A 15,023-nucleotide genomic window follows, 5' to 3' on the forward strand; every position below is an offset into this window, starting at 1 on the left:
TTAACTGCGTTGGCTGGTGCTGTGGCTTGCTGGGACAGTATACAGGTCTCAAGGGATTCAGAGGACTGACTGAAAATAGTTTGCTGTCTTGGTAATGTCGCCCTACTTCTACCAGACGGAATCTCCTCTTTCCTAACAGAACATCTGACCTGATTATCCATCATAGAATGAGAATGATGTTCCTCAGTAGGCAGTGAATGGATCTGCTCTGCTGTTTGTCCTAGAGAATCCAGGGAGTCTCGTCTATTGGACAAATCAAGGGATCCATGATGACTAGGACTTTTATATTTCTCCTCAGAAATACGTGGTGGTCTTTTTGTCAATGACATTGCCTCACCGACACAATCTTCTGATTGCACAACGATTTGCAGGACTTGAGTTTGAGTTTGCCGGGTTGTTGTCCTGGCAGACATGTCTAATGTTGCTTTAATTGAGTTTGCTGGTGCAGTGGTCTCCTGATATTGTTGAGCCTTTCCATTAGACTGATAGAAATGAGGTGTAAAATGTCCTCTTCTAGGGTCAACAGGAATTTGCGGTGGAAAACCAGTTGCCCCAATTGGTACAGGTTGCCTCACTCCAGTTTTTGCTGTGTTTCTGAGATCACTATCGATGGTTGATGCTTTATGAGTAATAGCAGAGCTTGGTGCAGCTGACGGCTTTATTTTGGTTTCAGAACTTTTTGACAAATCACTCGACAATTTAAGAGATGGTTTGGATGAAATTTCTTTTGCTCCTTTTCCAGAAGATGAAATGAGAGTTTGGTTTGTTCCACTTGGGGAGACTGGTGGTATTTGGATATTTGTAGAAGAGGGAACAGCAACTCTAATCACTGGTATGGATGATCTCTTCCCTGAGAGTCTCTGCTGATCAAGTGGCCTATAGTTGGTGGGAGAATGTTTCCGCGGATCTGGCACATTTGGACTCTCTTGCGGTGTGACCACAGTGGGATATTCTGAATTGTGCCAGTCAGCTTCATCATCCTCAGCTTCATCTTCCAGTTTTGTCAGGTCTACAGCAATTGTGGGATTGACATGCAAGTCAACATCTGCCTTAGTTTCCATTTGCTTCTGTTTTAATCTTTTCAGCTTGTACTTTGTACAGTCAACAGCTTCATCGTGTTTTGTTGAATCTTTGTTTACAACTTTTGCTTCTTTTACTTTAATATTTTTGTCTTTATTAATCGTGGCAGAAAAATCCACAACTTTGTTGCTGATTTGACCACCAATGGGACTTTCAAAGGAATGACTTCTTTTGTAGAGGAAGGCTTCACTGTATGAAACTGATTCATTCAGTATGTGTAACTTTGGTGTTACTTTCGCAGGGAGATTTTTAGACGGGGAGGATGTTTTGTCCAGTGCTGAAGTACTGCTGGCTTTACTAAAGTCATGATTCCCTCCGACTGTAGGTTTATTTGCTTGTGATAATGCTCTGGGTCTATCTGCCTGAGATAGCTGCCTTGCAAGCCGGGGTCTCTGCGGGGAAACAGAGGACTCAGTTGAAGGGGGGGTAGGGGGCAGACTCAGAACAGGAGCTGGCTGTGCTGGAGGAGACGATGAGCTGTCTCCTTTATTAATAGTTGGTGGTGTTGGCAGTTTCCTTCCCACTGGAACAGGTCCAGGTATTTTTGAAGCTACAGGATTCTGATTTGTGGTAATCTTAGAGGACTCTGTCACCTTCGTGGACACTGAGGGTGATGAAGTGGGTGTGCGTGCATCAGAGTTAGAAGACATCCCAAGGGCTCCTCCGATTGCTGAAAATATGGAGCTTGATTTCTGTCTTTGTGGGTCTGCAGGTGTTTCATCTACATTTCCAATCCTGATTTCAGGAATTGGGTGATTTGTTTTTGAAGAGATTTGTGGTGAATAGCACCTTGGAGGAGGTGTAGGTGAGGATCTGAGCACATCTGGTATTCCCTGATTCTTCCAGTATGGCCCACCATGTCCCCCCTTCAGTGCATTCAAAGTAAGATCAGCTGCCTCCATTGGCACCTCTGGGCAGGTGTCACAATTCTGTGCTGATTCCACCTTGATCTTTTTAAGCGTGTACACGGTAAAGTCTACAGGCTGCTCCACTTGAGAAGATATGGATTCTTGAAACATTTGAGAGAAGCTTTCCAAGTTCATGTTCATTAATTTTTCCCCTTTTTCAAGGGCGTAAGTTAGGTCCACAGGTGCCTCTGAAAGCCTAGACTTCTCCTGTTGCTGTCCAGGAATCCAGGAGTTGTTGTCGTCAGTGTAGAGAGGGATTTTAAAACCACAAAGGGTCACTTTGTCTTTTTCCTTTTGTCTCAGAATGTTGGCAATGTTTTCAGTTATGTTACCTAAAGCTTGTTCTTCCTCCGGTGCAGCACAGGCATAGAGATGTCCACCGGCTCTGTCAGTTAAAAGGGAATAAATGTATCCCTCATCTGTATAAACATAATATCCACAGTCTCCAGCCTCAGCTGGCCACCACAAGCCTTGATCCAAGAGTGAAAGCCATTGCTGATACCACTCAGGATCCTCAAAGAGCATTTCCTCATCTGCATACCCTGTGGCTCCTACAGACTTGCTTAAATCCATAGCACCTCGTGTTAAATCCATTGGACCTTTTTTTGTGGCAAGTTGTTTTAAAAATTCAGTTGCGGATTTCAAACTTAAGTCTTTATTCTTTACATCAGTGCTAACAACACTTTGTTCCACTACTTTGCTGAATTCCTTCACTTCTGTAAGGGACTGACATCTACTCAACCTTGACTTTGGTTTTTCAGTAGACAAATTCAAAGCATTTCCTCCAACAATCCAAGGTTTTCTGTTCATGTCAAGATCATTTAAATGGTCACAGCTAGCCCAGGATTTATTTTCTCTACAACTCATGTCAAATAAAACAAGATCTTCATCTGGCTCGAAAAATCGATTTCTTCTCTCAAAAAGCTGGGCCCCAGAATCCCTCCGAGGATGTGAGGGTACATTGAAGTCGCTGATGTCCATTTCTTTAGGATTTAACCATTTGTGAGTCTCCCACTGGGGGGCTCTAGCTGTGGGTGGTATGTGCCCTTGGCCTGCCTGGTAGCGTTCCTGAATGTCAGTAGCCAGGGCTTCAGCTAGGGCATAGTCATTGAGTTGCTGCCACAGAAGAGCTTCTATGAGACACTGATGCTCATAGAGATCTGGTGGAATAACCCCATGTTCTGTAAAGTTGTATAAAAGATCCTTGTAACCGTACTCATGTGCTGTTCCATACAGGAGACGTTGAATTTCCTCAAGATAAACGTGAGTTGGGGGAATTGTAGGATCTTGCCAAACTTGAGATTGCACATGTTCTGTATTTGCGTCTGTAACAACAGTGGTTGTGAGCATTGCTGTACTTGAAGGGATATCCTCTCTACTCTTTGTTAGTAAACGATTTATAAGACCTTTTTCCCTTTCCTCTCCAGTGGCAGACATGCTACTGTCACTCGTGCCTGTTTTGAAAATGCTGGTAAACAAACCTGGAGATGTGGTATTTGTGCTGGTGGTTAGTTCTTCCTTCCCAAGCTGAGAGGTTGACGGCTGAGGTGTTTTTGATGATGGCTCATCTGTGACACTAAAAAGACCAGAGAGGAAACCTTTTTGGTTTTGACCTTTCAAATCCTTATCTATGGCTTCATCATTGGAGGACGGCGCCTCTACTGGTTTGTTTCTTTGAATCTGTGGTCGTCCTTGTCCTATACGTGGATGCTGTTGCTGTTGTTGTTTTACTTCGAGCTTCACCTGATCAGCAGGTGATGACTGTTCTGCAGTACCTGAGATCTTGTTGAATAGGTCAGAGAATATTCCTCCTGATTCAGACTGGGCTGGATTCTGTCCTGACCTAACAGATGGTTGACCTGTCTTTGCAGGCTGGGCAGACTGTTGTTGCTGTTGTTGCACATTATCACCAGATGCAAGCTTCAGAATGCCTGAAAGCAAACCCCCACCTTGACTAGGCTGTTGTGCTGCTGTATTTTGAGGCTGTTGTTGTTGAGGGGATGTCTGACCAAACAGACCAGACAAGAGTCCTCCTTGCTGACTTGGATGAGATGAATTTTGACCAGTAGACGGACCAGGTCCAACGATATTTGACAAATTTCTTTGTTGAGACCCAGTCTGTGGGTTAGGCTGTTGAGATACATTATCAGACGGTGCTAACTTATTGAAAAGCCCTGACAACAGTCCACTCTGCTGTGGCTCTGCTGCAGAGGCAGCAGCTTGTTGAGGTAGCTGAGTTTGCCTCCGAAGAGGTTGTCTGCTACCTGCTTGTTGAGGCTGTGGCTGGTTTGGTTTGGTTGGATTCTGCTGTGCTGCAGGAGTTGGACCTGATGAAAAAAGCCCAGAGAGAAAGCCTCCCTGCTGATTGGGTGGTGCTTTAGGGCCTGGTTGTTGTTCCTGCTGATGCTCTGCCTGACTGGCTGATGGCTGTGGGTTGCCAGCTTCTGCAATTTTGCTGAATAATCCAGTGAGCATCCCTCCAGGACTACTTTGGGGCTGTTGTGGAGGGACTTGGTTTTGTCGTTGCAGATTCTGTCTATTGCCCATTTGCTGATTAGGCTCCCGCCCGGTTGGGCCACTCTGTGGCTGATGTTGTGAGGGCTGGGCTGGGTTTACAGAAGCAGATTCTTGGCCCCCAGTTCCAAAAAGACCTGAGAGAAAACCTCCTTGCTGAGGAGGTGCTTGCTGCCCTGTTTTTTGGTTACTCTCTTGAGCACGAGGCTGTGACTGAGATGGAGGAGGATTAGGTTCCACAATCTTATTAAAGAGTCCTGACAACATGTTACCTGATTGCTGACTTGGTTGTGTAGATTGTGTGGCCATAGGTCCTTTTTGAGGCTGGGTAGCAGTTTCTGTGAGTTTCAACAAACCTCCCAAAAATCCGCTAGGTTGAGGTGTTGTTGCTGCTGCTTTAGGTGGAACATTTTCGGTTGTTTGGTCAAATGTTTGCTTTTGGGTTTGTTGTTGATCTGCGGTGGCAGGTCGTCTTAGTTGCTGGTCAGGTTGACCCTTGTCAGGAGGAGCTGCTTCTGTTGAACCAAGTTTAATCAATCCTGACAAGATCCCTGATGACTGAATGGGAGGATCGGTCTTGTAACTGGTTGTTTGTTCAGATTCTTCCATTTTCACTGTATGGTCCCCCACTTCTGGACTTGACTTGTGACTGGTCTGAGTTGGTTGAGATGCAGTCACTGTGTCTGTAGCTATTTTCAAGAACCCAGCTAATACTCCTCCAGAAGATGCCTGTGCAGCAGCAGGTGGTCCTTGCTTTTGATTTGGAATGTTGACAGGGGACTGATTTGAAGGAGCAGAAACACTGTCAGAGGCAAACTTTAAGAATCCAGACAATAGTCCTCCTGACTGTTGTGTGGAAGAATTCTGTTGTGCTTGGTTAGAAGGCTGTGTGGTTGATGAAAATAAGCCTGAGAGTAACCCAACTTGTTGAGGCTGACAATCCCCTTCCTGGGCTTTCTTGCCAGATGACACATCATCTGTTGATCCTAGTTTTAACAGACCAGAAAGAAGTCCTTGAGGCTGTGAGGCTTGTGGTGGTGATGTTGGATGTTCTACAGGCTTGGGAGGACCTTGATCATTGGATGTGACATCTGCTTCCGGCTGACTATCTGTCTGGGGATCCTTTTCAGACACTGGTTGCTCTTGACACAGTTGTTTTGTTTTACCATCAGTGCTTTCTGTGGTTTCAGGGACCATTTGTTCATTATGCCCTTCAGTTAGACCGCTAGGTTTGGTCACAGCCACAGAAGGAGTTATTTGTGGTTTTGCAGGTTCATTAGTGGGTTCACTTGAGCCAACCTTAAAAAGGTTGGAAAACCACCCAGTTTCTGCATTTCCTTTTGGTACACTTTCAAGAAGCGCTACACGGTTTGGAGAGGGAGCTCTTGTAGGGACGGGGGATGTACTTTTTGGTCGGGCATTGGCATCTTCACCAGATGCAAACTTAAGAATTCCTGAAAACACACCTCCTTCTGCTTTTGGGGGGGTGGTTACAGACGTATTTTCTGAGGTGAAAAAGGGGATCTTGAGTTTGCTGCCTAAAAATGACTCCTCTGGGGGCTTGATGTCAGTTTGCTGGGAACTTTCAGGAGGAACTGTTGATATGAGGTTTGAGAGAGACTTCCTAAAAGGACTGAAGAAACCTGTTTCCTCTAAACTGCTTTCAGGTTTCGGTTCAGATATGGTAGGAGCTCTTCTTTGCTGAATATCTGCTAGCTCACCTGATGACTCTGTTTCTGGCAGAAGCTCAGTTGATCCACTTCCTGATTCTGGCAATAACTCAACTGATCCACTTCCTGAACCAGGTCTGATCTCACCTGACAATTGTCGCTCTGTTTGTGAGCCATCTCTATTAGGACTCTGGGTTCTGTTTAAAGACCCTTGCTGGGATTCAATGCCTGCAGCAGATCCACCTCTTTGTTCTGGGGGTTGAGGTGATGGGTCCCTGGATGGTGGCGCACTGGAAAAAAGTCTCATGGGACTAAGCCTTCCTAACATGGATTCCAATCCAGATGGGGACTGGTTAGCAGCGGTTGCACCTGCTTGTGTCTCTGTAGCGATTTGTGTTGACGTCTGATCAGCATCAGGTTGGCGACTGGTTTCAGAGGATTGAAATGGCAAAAGAGACTGAAGGGAAAACTTTTTTTCTGTAGTGGGCTCCTGAGAGGCAGGAGGAACTATGGCTACAGGGGGGGAGGTACCAGAACTTTTGGGAATAAATGAAAGCAACTTTGAAATGCCAGACTCAGGCTGCAGTGATGACTGGGAAGCTGGCGGACCTGATGCAGTGGTACCAGAGGTTTCTGTGGGTTCAGTGGTACCTTTAGGAATCAAAGAGAGCAATTTTGACATCCCAAAGTCGGCCTGTGCAGGTTGGGGGGACGGAGTTGGACAAGCGGCGTCGGCCTCAATGGCAGTTTTTGATCCTTTGATTGTACTGAACAACGAGCTCATGACATTCTTTACTCCAGCTATGCCCTGTTCAGCGACACTCTCCTCCTTCACCTCAGGTTTGACTTCATTGCTCTCTTCATCTCCAGGTTGCTCGGGTTTGGCATCGGTCGGCAGCGCCGGCAGTTTTCTTCTGATTGGTTTGGGCGAAGACTCATAGCTGTTTATCTCTTCCTCTTTTACAGCCAGGTATTCAGACACTGAGTGAACTAGGCTCTGCAGTTCATCCATTGGATCAATATATTCATCACTTGGCTCCTCTACAGGAGACAACATTGGATCTTGTCCACGACCTGTTCTCCCTTTGCCTTGTCCTCCAGAAGGAGACATATACCTGCCTGGGTAGTAGTAACTTTCATTTTCATAATTAGCATCGCCCTCAGTAAAGGTCAGTTCATCTAGTTCCTCCTCAGATCCGAAGGAGTACTGCATCTCATCTGAACAAATTGAGCCATATTCACTCCTCACCCTGATCCACGCAGCCTCTTCTCGAGCAGCCTCCTCCTCACGGAAAGCTGCGTAGCTCTCGAGCGTGTCCTCTAAGGCGGTTTTAGCCCACAGTCTGGTCTTGTAGAGTAAACTTTCACTGTCTGATTGCCGCCGTAGCTGTTTGGCTGAGGGAATTATATCAATTTCAGGAGGGGACAATTCATTTTCAAAGCTGCCGGCCTCTTTATAAACTAAACGTACTTCTCCACTACTAAACCCACGCCTCCGTCTGTTTGAGATGCCACTTGTCTCATCAGATTCCTCCGGGGACATTGCATCACATTCCACTGTCTGATAGAACCTGCTGCCTTTGGGCTCGGACGGGCTGTCACTGATTCGGTAGATGATGCTTTTATCTTCATCCTCCCACATTTTCTGCTCAGGGTCCAAGTAATCGTCCAGGACACCTGCATGAGGCACTTTGTATTTGCTCTCCCAGTCCTCCACACCCATACCGGAGTCTACTGGGATTATTCTGACTCCACGCTTAGAGCTCGATCGCCTGGATTCAATTGTTAAAACAATGCAAAGTGCCATGCAGGAAGAATTGGAAAGTGATGCAACGAAAAAGAAAGAAAGAGAAATTAAGCATTAGACATGGAATCAAAAAGAGCAGAGCATGCAAAGAAAGTGTAAACAGAGGAAATGGAATAGCAAATCAAAAAAGAAAAATTATGTGGATGGACAATCAAAGTTGAATAGTGTGCAAAAAGAACCCATATCATCATATGCAGTCGTTAGCTGGAGGTGAGTTGATGCTGTTTGTTTGTCTGACTGACATTACTTTGATTTCCCATTTGAAAGATTTACAATCTCATCAATAAATCGAAATAACTTTCAAAAGAGTTAAATCCAATAGACACTGAAGTTGATGTCAACAACAGAAATAATTAATACATTAAGACCAAAGGTGTCGTTCATGCAAGAGAACATAACTCCCTCAGGCCTCCTCCGCTTTCTCTCTGTATCGTCTGGACTCTGCTGCTCGTATTAACTCGACTCTTTGTATGTGTGAATACAAATGACCTCAGGATACGAGCTGGAGAGCTTCATGATTCAGACCGATGGACAAACGCAGGAGGTATTTTTATGCAATAGCTGTTATTCATGAGCTCTAAACATGTTTTGGTGCCACAGGGTGTTACTGTGTGTGTTTACCTGGCCCCCCTCATTTCTCTATAGTCCAGCTCATAGCTTTGTATGGAGTCAGACTCCCGGGACAGGGTTTGATGCTGGACCCTGCGTCCTATAGGGTACTGGTGCACTGACGAATTGGTCTGGGAGGCGTTGTGAAAACGTGGAGGTCTGTTGCTGGTTTCACTGCGGTAGTCACTGTCACGGTCGTCCATGGCACTGTCATGGTCATCGAGAGCTGCATGGAAGACAACAACACAAATTCAGTTAAACACAAGTAAACAAATATTACTTTCTTTGCAGTTTAATTAGTGTAATTGAGTATCTTACATACATGCATACGTATATATATTTCAATATATGACTTGTAGAAAACCCCTCTGGGAAACCATGCTAGATATTAGATATTAGATCTGCTCACTGCAAGTTATTACTGTGGAACTGGGAAAATTCTCATTTCATCCGTTTTACTGAACTTTCACTGTAGAAACATGCAACTGTTCTCAGATCAGTGTGATTTAAACAAACTGATGATTGTCAGACAGACTATCATTTAACTCCTCAGACTTCCACTCAGTAAGAACAGTTTGAACATATAGCTCCCTCTTGTGGTGGCAAAGCATCAACAGCAAGCTGACAAGGACTCGGGAAAAAAAATGATGCAACTTCAACAAGACCAAATGAGACTTGACAACAAAATGTGCACAAAACAATACTGTACAAAACACACAGAGGCCGTCACAGGTGGGAAAGAGTCGAGTGTCATGCAGGAGAGAATGTGGAGAAATAAAAAAACAACCATTATACTTTACATCATATATACGTACTCTGCTGGTCGCTCCATCCAAAATAACTCCAACTGCCTGAGGGCGTGGAGGCAAGTGTTCGAAGAAGAAAAGTGAACTTACTGAAGAGTCAAACCAGTAACTGTAACTGCGGATGGTTGATGAGTGTGTGACATGCAATGGGAATGAAAACATCTGTTTTGATGGATGAATAACGATTCCACTGAGAGATGAATAAGAAATGAACGAAGCTCGATCAGACCGAGTTATTATCCAGTAGGATGGATCAAGAGTGACACGACAAAACAGCGACAGAGAAGTGTAGTTTAACCACAGCTCTACATATCAGCCTCTTTCTCAGGATGGAGGAACATTCTCTTTGCTCATCAAACACACATCAGGTGGAAAATGTATTTCGTCCGAATTAGAGTCATAAGTGTGGAATGATACGTTGGCATGAAAATGTTTCACCAAGTTTTTACACTTACAGCACTGAGAGGGAGCGGACGCCATTCGTTGTCTCTGGACGTCTTCCTGCAGAGGAAACTTCCACGACAAACGGAAACAGAGAAGGAGTAATAATTAAAAATCAAACTCCAGTCGATTAATACTCTTCTTGTCCCTTGTGAAAATAAACATTTCACGTTATGTTTGTCATGCCCTTAAAGTGGCTTAAATGTAACTCCATACCTTCCTCACAATTTGGGTTCTATGAATACGTTAGTTCAATTGACAGGATTGGTTAATTGGTTTGTGACATCACAAACACAGACAGTTTGAATCTGTTGTCATATAAACATGTTTAAAAACTTGTTTTGCACCAGAGGAAGGACTTGGAACAGGACGGGCCTTAGATAGAAATGTGTCACATCTTCTGTACTGTAATAACCATGATCTGCCACTAGATGGGAGCAGAGAATAAAGAGACGTAATGAGACATGGAGAATGTTTGCAAAAGATAAATAGAATCAGTCATTAACTGAACTGTGACTGTAAACTTGAACAAGATGCCATTTGATCAAATATTAAAAGGAAACAAAACTAAATTTGACTGATTTCAGATTCATCATATTTTCCTACTGAGAATAAATTATTGTCTCAAAGTTCCTGGATGCAGGAAACGATAAATGCACAATGTTTCTCATGGTTTAGACCCAGAAGCAGAATAAAGTCTTCTCGTTGTACCTGGATTGTTTTTTTTAAAGTGAAATCAAAAGTTAATATAAGTGAAGGAAAAAATTAAAGTTAGAATTTTTGTAATTGTACAACTTGTAGTTTAATAACCTATCTCTTATTAACAGGAAACTAAACTTACCTCGTCGTGTATCCGCATGGTATTGATCCGCTCCAGTTTGCTGGTCCAGTACTGAGCCTCGTCTTCTGGGATGTCTGGACAGGAGAAGCAAAAGTTGAAAAGTGAGGAATCCAATGACTGACAGGAGAGTAGGTGGGGAAAGCGGCGAGGTGGAGGAAATGGACACATGTGATGAAGGGACGGATGAAAGGATGGATGGAGGGACAGAGGACAAGGTGACCAGGCTGGAGAGGAGGTAAATAATGGAGGAAGACGGAGAGTGAAAATACAGAATTTGAGCCAAAGTACAAGAACAAATAAAAGAGACGCAGTAGCTCCACCCTCCCTTCAGTCGCCTCTGCTCCACCCGATCCCATCCTGTCTCATCCACGATGTCTCATCCCATCTCATATTCATACGTGTTTAATAGCAGATGAGGACGTTTCCTGTCGGGGGCCCAGAAATAGAAGGAGCAGCCTCCTCAGGGGCCCCACGGGTCGTCCCCAAAGCCCGGAGATACTATAAAATCATGACTTTGGTCTCTGCCATGTTCCAAAGTAATAAAATATCTACGTCTAAAGTAAAACATTTAAACTTTGTGATATTCTTTTCTGTCCAGAGTCTTGAACATGTTATAAACAGAAGATGTTTGTAGTTTGTAAAGCTGATTGAAAACTGTTATGAGCAGCTGCAAAGCTACACGTCTGATGAATCTTCCACATCTATGAATTTTCTATATATTAGTGACTAATATTTGTGGCAAAATATTTCTTTCTATCTTTATTTCCTTGCATAATGATTAGTTTATACTTGATATTGAGATTTAACGAAGTAGTACTTTTCTTGAAAGTACCTAAATGTATACTAAAACTACATAAAAGCACATTTAAGTGTAAAAACTATATTCGTCTATATTCTATATATTAAAGTAGTGTGTCAATGCTTTTCGAAAGTTTATTCTCCTGGATTTCCAACTACAGATACATTCAATGTTTTATATTACCACACTCTAAAAGGAAGATTAGTCATAATTAAATGTACTTAATAATACAAATGTTCAGAAGGTGTATATTTTCCATTAGCTTACGACACACACACAAAACAATGTGTGTCAGTCTAGATGCTTCTCTCTATTGATCAGCATCTTCGTTGTCAGAAGGCTGTCGATGATTTTACTTATTTTTTAAAGCATTTGTCAGATTTCCCCGAAATAGGGGAACGACTATCTTATCTCCATCTTCAGACTCTATTGTGTCGGGAGGAGCTGGAAGCTGTGGCCCCGTGACACCAGGGGAGTGTTGATGAATCGAGTGCCGGGCGGCTCAACAACACACTCCTCGGACAGCTGCCGCAGATTAACAGCTTGACAGGGAAACAAAGTGCACGGTCCGGTGAAGTGCTTTAAGTGATCACACTCCAGGAATAAAGACAGGGGGAGGAAACAGAAAGAAAAAGTGCTGAGGTGAAGAAATGCTTCATGAAAACTTCATGAAGTCTAATGGTACGTCCACAGCCTCGGAAATACTGTACAGGGCCTCTACAGGGGAGCTCATGGGAATCGAACATTGAGGCCGAACACAAGCTCCAACAACTCGGTTATAAAACTGTGTCTGAGGAAGTGAAGAGTCCAACAACTGAACACTTCTCTCACTTCATGTTGCAGATCTGATCTCATGGAGAAACAGAACTGTGCTCTTGGTTTTGACTTCATACAGAACAATTCAGCTCAGATAAGAATGATTGTTGTGTGATTGCGCCCTTGTGAGTAAATGTGTGTTTGTGTACATGTACACACCGAAGGGTAACTCGAAGCGAGCGTCCAGCAGCACTTGGTGTGGAGTTGGGTTGGAGGTGCCGCAGATCTCATCCTCCCTCATCAGCACCTCCGAGTCCAGAGACGTCCACTCTCCTGGTCCCTCCTGCAAGAGTGAGGAGGGACAAGAGAGACAAGGAGAAAGAGGGAGGACACCAGGGAAGGGACAAGCACAAATATTTAGTTGATGAGAACCAAAGATGAAGAGGTGAAGAATGCAGGGACATCAATGACAGTTAGACAAAATGTCAGTGATTGTACAATCGTCTGGAGAAGCAAAACATTGAGGCTGAATTATTAATGAGGACGAAGGCGCCGCTGCATCACTTTAAAACTTTCCATAAAAAAAGTCTCTGCAGCTGGAAACTGCTTCTCCAGACCTCAGCCGACAGGTAAAGACGTTTTAATAAGAACCGGTGGGTTGGTGTGTGTAAGTGTGTGTTAATTGGATGGGTTGTCGTCAGCTGAAGTCGCCTAAGCAGCACATTCTGTTCTGTAAGTGTAGAATTATTTATTTAATTCCATTTATTTTTAAATCACTACAGTCTATAGCGAGGGTGGGCGAAGACGACATCTCTACATCTTTTCTTCCAATAATAATACACAAGTTTCTAAGCTCAGGAAATACATAAATCTTGTGTTCACTTTGAGCCAATTGTGTATTTGTGTGTTTTTTTTTTTTAAATAATGAGGGTGTGTGTCTGTGTGCGTGCTGCAGGTGTGTGTGTGTGAGGTGTGTTACCTCGTCAGACTGTCGAATGCTGTCCGAGGGGATCAGCGCTGTGCCGATCATCGTGTCCCAGATCAAACCTTTATTCCACAGCTCCACCACCAGACCCGACTCCAGATGACTGATCTCACTGTGGAAACACACAAACACAATAACTGCATTAGAAACATTAACATCATTAGAGTGATTAACATGGATGTCACTCAGACGAGCTCGAACCTCCACCGAGGCCCAACAGTCCCTTAAAGTCTGAAGCAGATCCATCACGTTAGTTTGGAATTAATTCAGAAGTAATTGAAGAAACATATCAACAGTTTATTCTCTAATGAATCCTCATTATCTCAGCTGCTCTTTCAGGGCAGTTGCTTGCTTTATCTATTTAGATGCTGTGGCTGAAAAAATACCTACCCCCGATTACACTACATTTAAATCCACCAAATCTGTTTGTTTGTTTTTAATCAACACCCACTTTCAAACCTGCTAACGTAGGCGAAAACATCAAAAAAAAGAATGGCACTTAGTAGAGCTCATAATAACAATAATTATAAACAAACCCATAGATATCAGTCCTCCAAACATGAATATTTTCTCTGATGTTGTTTTTTCCAATGCCTAACTCACACCCTTCCAGGTCTCGTAGGAATCTGTTGTGTAGTTCTTGTGTAAGCGTGTTCACAATCCTACAATGTAGACTCCTTCCTTATTTCATTTCTGTCTAAATCATCTTAAAATGTTTCAAATGTAACATAAAGCCGATTATTACATGTTACAGTGTGGTCTTTAATACAGTGTTGATCTCCGGCTGTGGCCTTGACACAATAGAGCCGTCTAGACCTTTCCCCTGCTGACAGGTCGGACAGCGGGCCGATCGCAAAGCAGCGGGGGGGAAGGATGACAGCCGTCGTCTTCTGACAGAGAGGAGAACACAACTGTCTCCTCATCTGCATATTCATATTCACAAAGCCATTCATATTCATAACGCCTCGGTTTGGCTGTCAGTCATCTCTGCTGACACCTCCCAGCTGGGATGATAGAAAGAGGAGGGTGGGCGGGAGGTGTGTGTGTGTGTGTGTGTGTGTGTGTGTGTGCACACTGCAGCTACTTGCCACCAACTGGAGAAGTCAGCCAGCTGAACACTTTGAGTCATAATCATGATGTTCGTATGATTAACACTAACCGTTTCATTCAGATGTTAACTTGTTCACAGGCTTGTCGTGAGACTGAAGTCTTCTTAATATCTTTATAACGTTGTTGTTCCAGGACAGATTGTTAAATGGTGAAAAGTGACCTGAGAGCAGAGGCCAGAGAAGCCAGCTGGCATTACACCGTGAGGCGGAGGCACCGTGAGCCATCACCGGCATCGTCATTCACCGAGTTCTGGACACAGAAATCAGCTCGAGCACAAATCCACTGGACGGTGGCATGAAAATACTTATTGTGAAAATAACAAAAGTTGGTCCAGCTGTCTGAGATTTGAGAATTACATATTTGAACTGCAAAAAACCTTCCAAAGCTTCAGAGCGCCTCTCACAGGGCACCACAGAACCTAATCGATCTATTCCAGATATCTGTGTCACGTGGAACAGTAAACAGGATTTTTTTCTTTGTAGCCAAAATGTAAAAACACCATATCAAACATTTCAAACTGCAGTTCTCTGTGTTTGCATAAGGTAACATGACAGTCATACTGATGTTAATCCATGAGATTATTAAATTGAAACCATGAAACATGAAATCCCAAATGGGATTAGAAACAGGTCTGACGTTGTCTTCTGAGCAGCCTGTTGCCAACCGGTCTGTGACTCATAGTCCAGATGTGGTCATG

General features: G+C 43.8%; 2 protein-coding genes across 2 annotated transcripts in view; both read right to left on the minus strand.

Moving 5' to 3' along the window:
* The window catches only part of LOC133941451 (protein unc-13 homolog B-like), a 79,831-nt gene extending 71,023 nt beyond the window's left edge, over positions 1-8,808 (minus strand). The window contains exon 1 of the mRNA XM_062381724.1: positions 8,601-8,808. Coding sequence (XP_062237708.1) covers positions 8,601-8,791 — 191 coding nt within the window. The 5' untranslated portion in view covers positions 8,792-8,808. The remainder of the gene's footprint in view (positions 1-8,600) is intronic.
* Positions 8,805-15,023, minus strand: part of LOC133933402 (protein unc-13 homolog B-like) — a 31,524-nt gene continuing 25,305 nt past the window's right edge. The window contains exons 4-8 of the mRNA XM_062380498.1: positions 13,211-13,328; positions 12,451-12,574; positions 10,677-10,750; positions 9,855-9,907; positions 8,805-8,814 (exon numbers count right to left, since the gene is read on the minus strand). Coding sequence (XP_062236482.1) covers positions 8,805-8,814; positions 9,855-9,907; positions 10,677-10,750; positions 12,451-12,574; positions 13,211-13,328 — 379 coding nt within the window. The remainder of the gene's footprint in view (positions 8,815-9,854; positions 9,908-10,676; positions 10,751-12,450; positions 12,575-13,210; positions 13,329-15,023) is intronic.

This window comes from Platichthys flesus, chromosome 3 (genome assembly GCF_949316205.1).
Source record: "Platichthys flesus chromosome 3, fPlaFle2.1, whole genome shotgun sequence".
In the NCBI taxonomy this organism is placed as follows: domain Eukaryota; kingdom Metazoa; phylum Chordata; class Actinopteri; order Pleuronectiformes; family Pleuronectidae; genus Platichthys; species Platichthys flesus.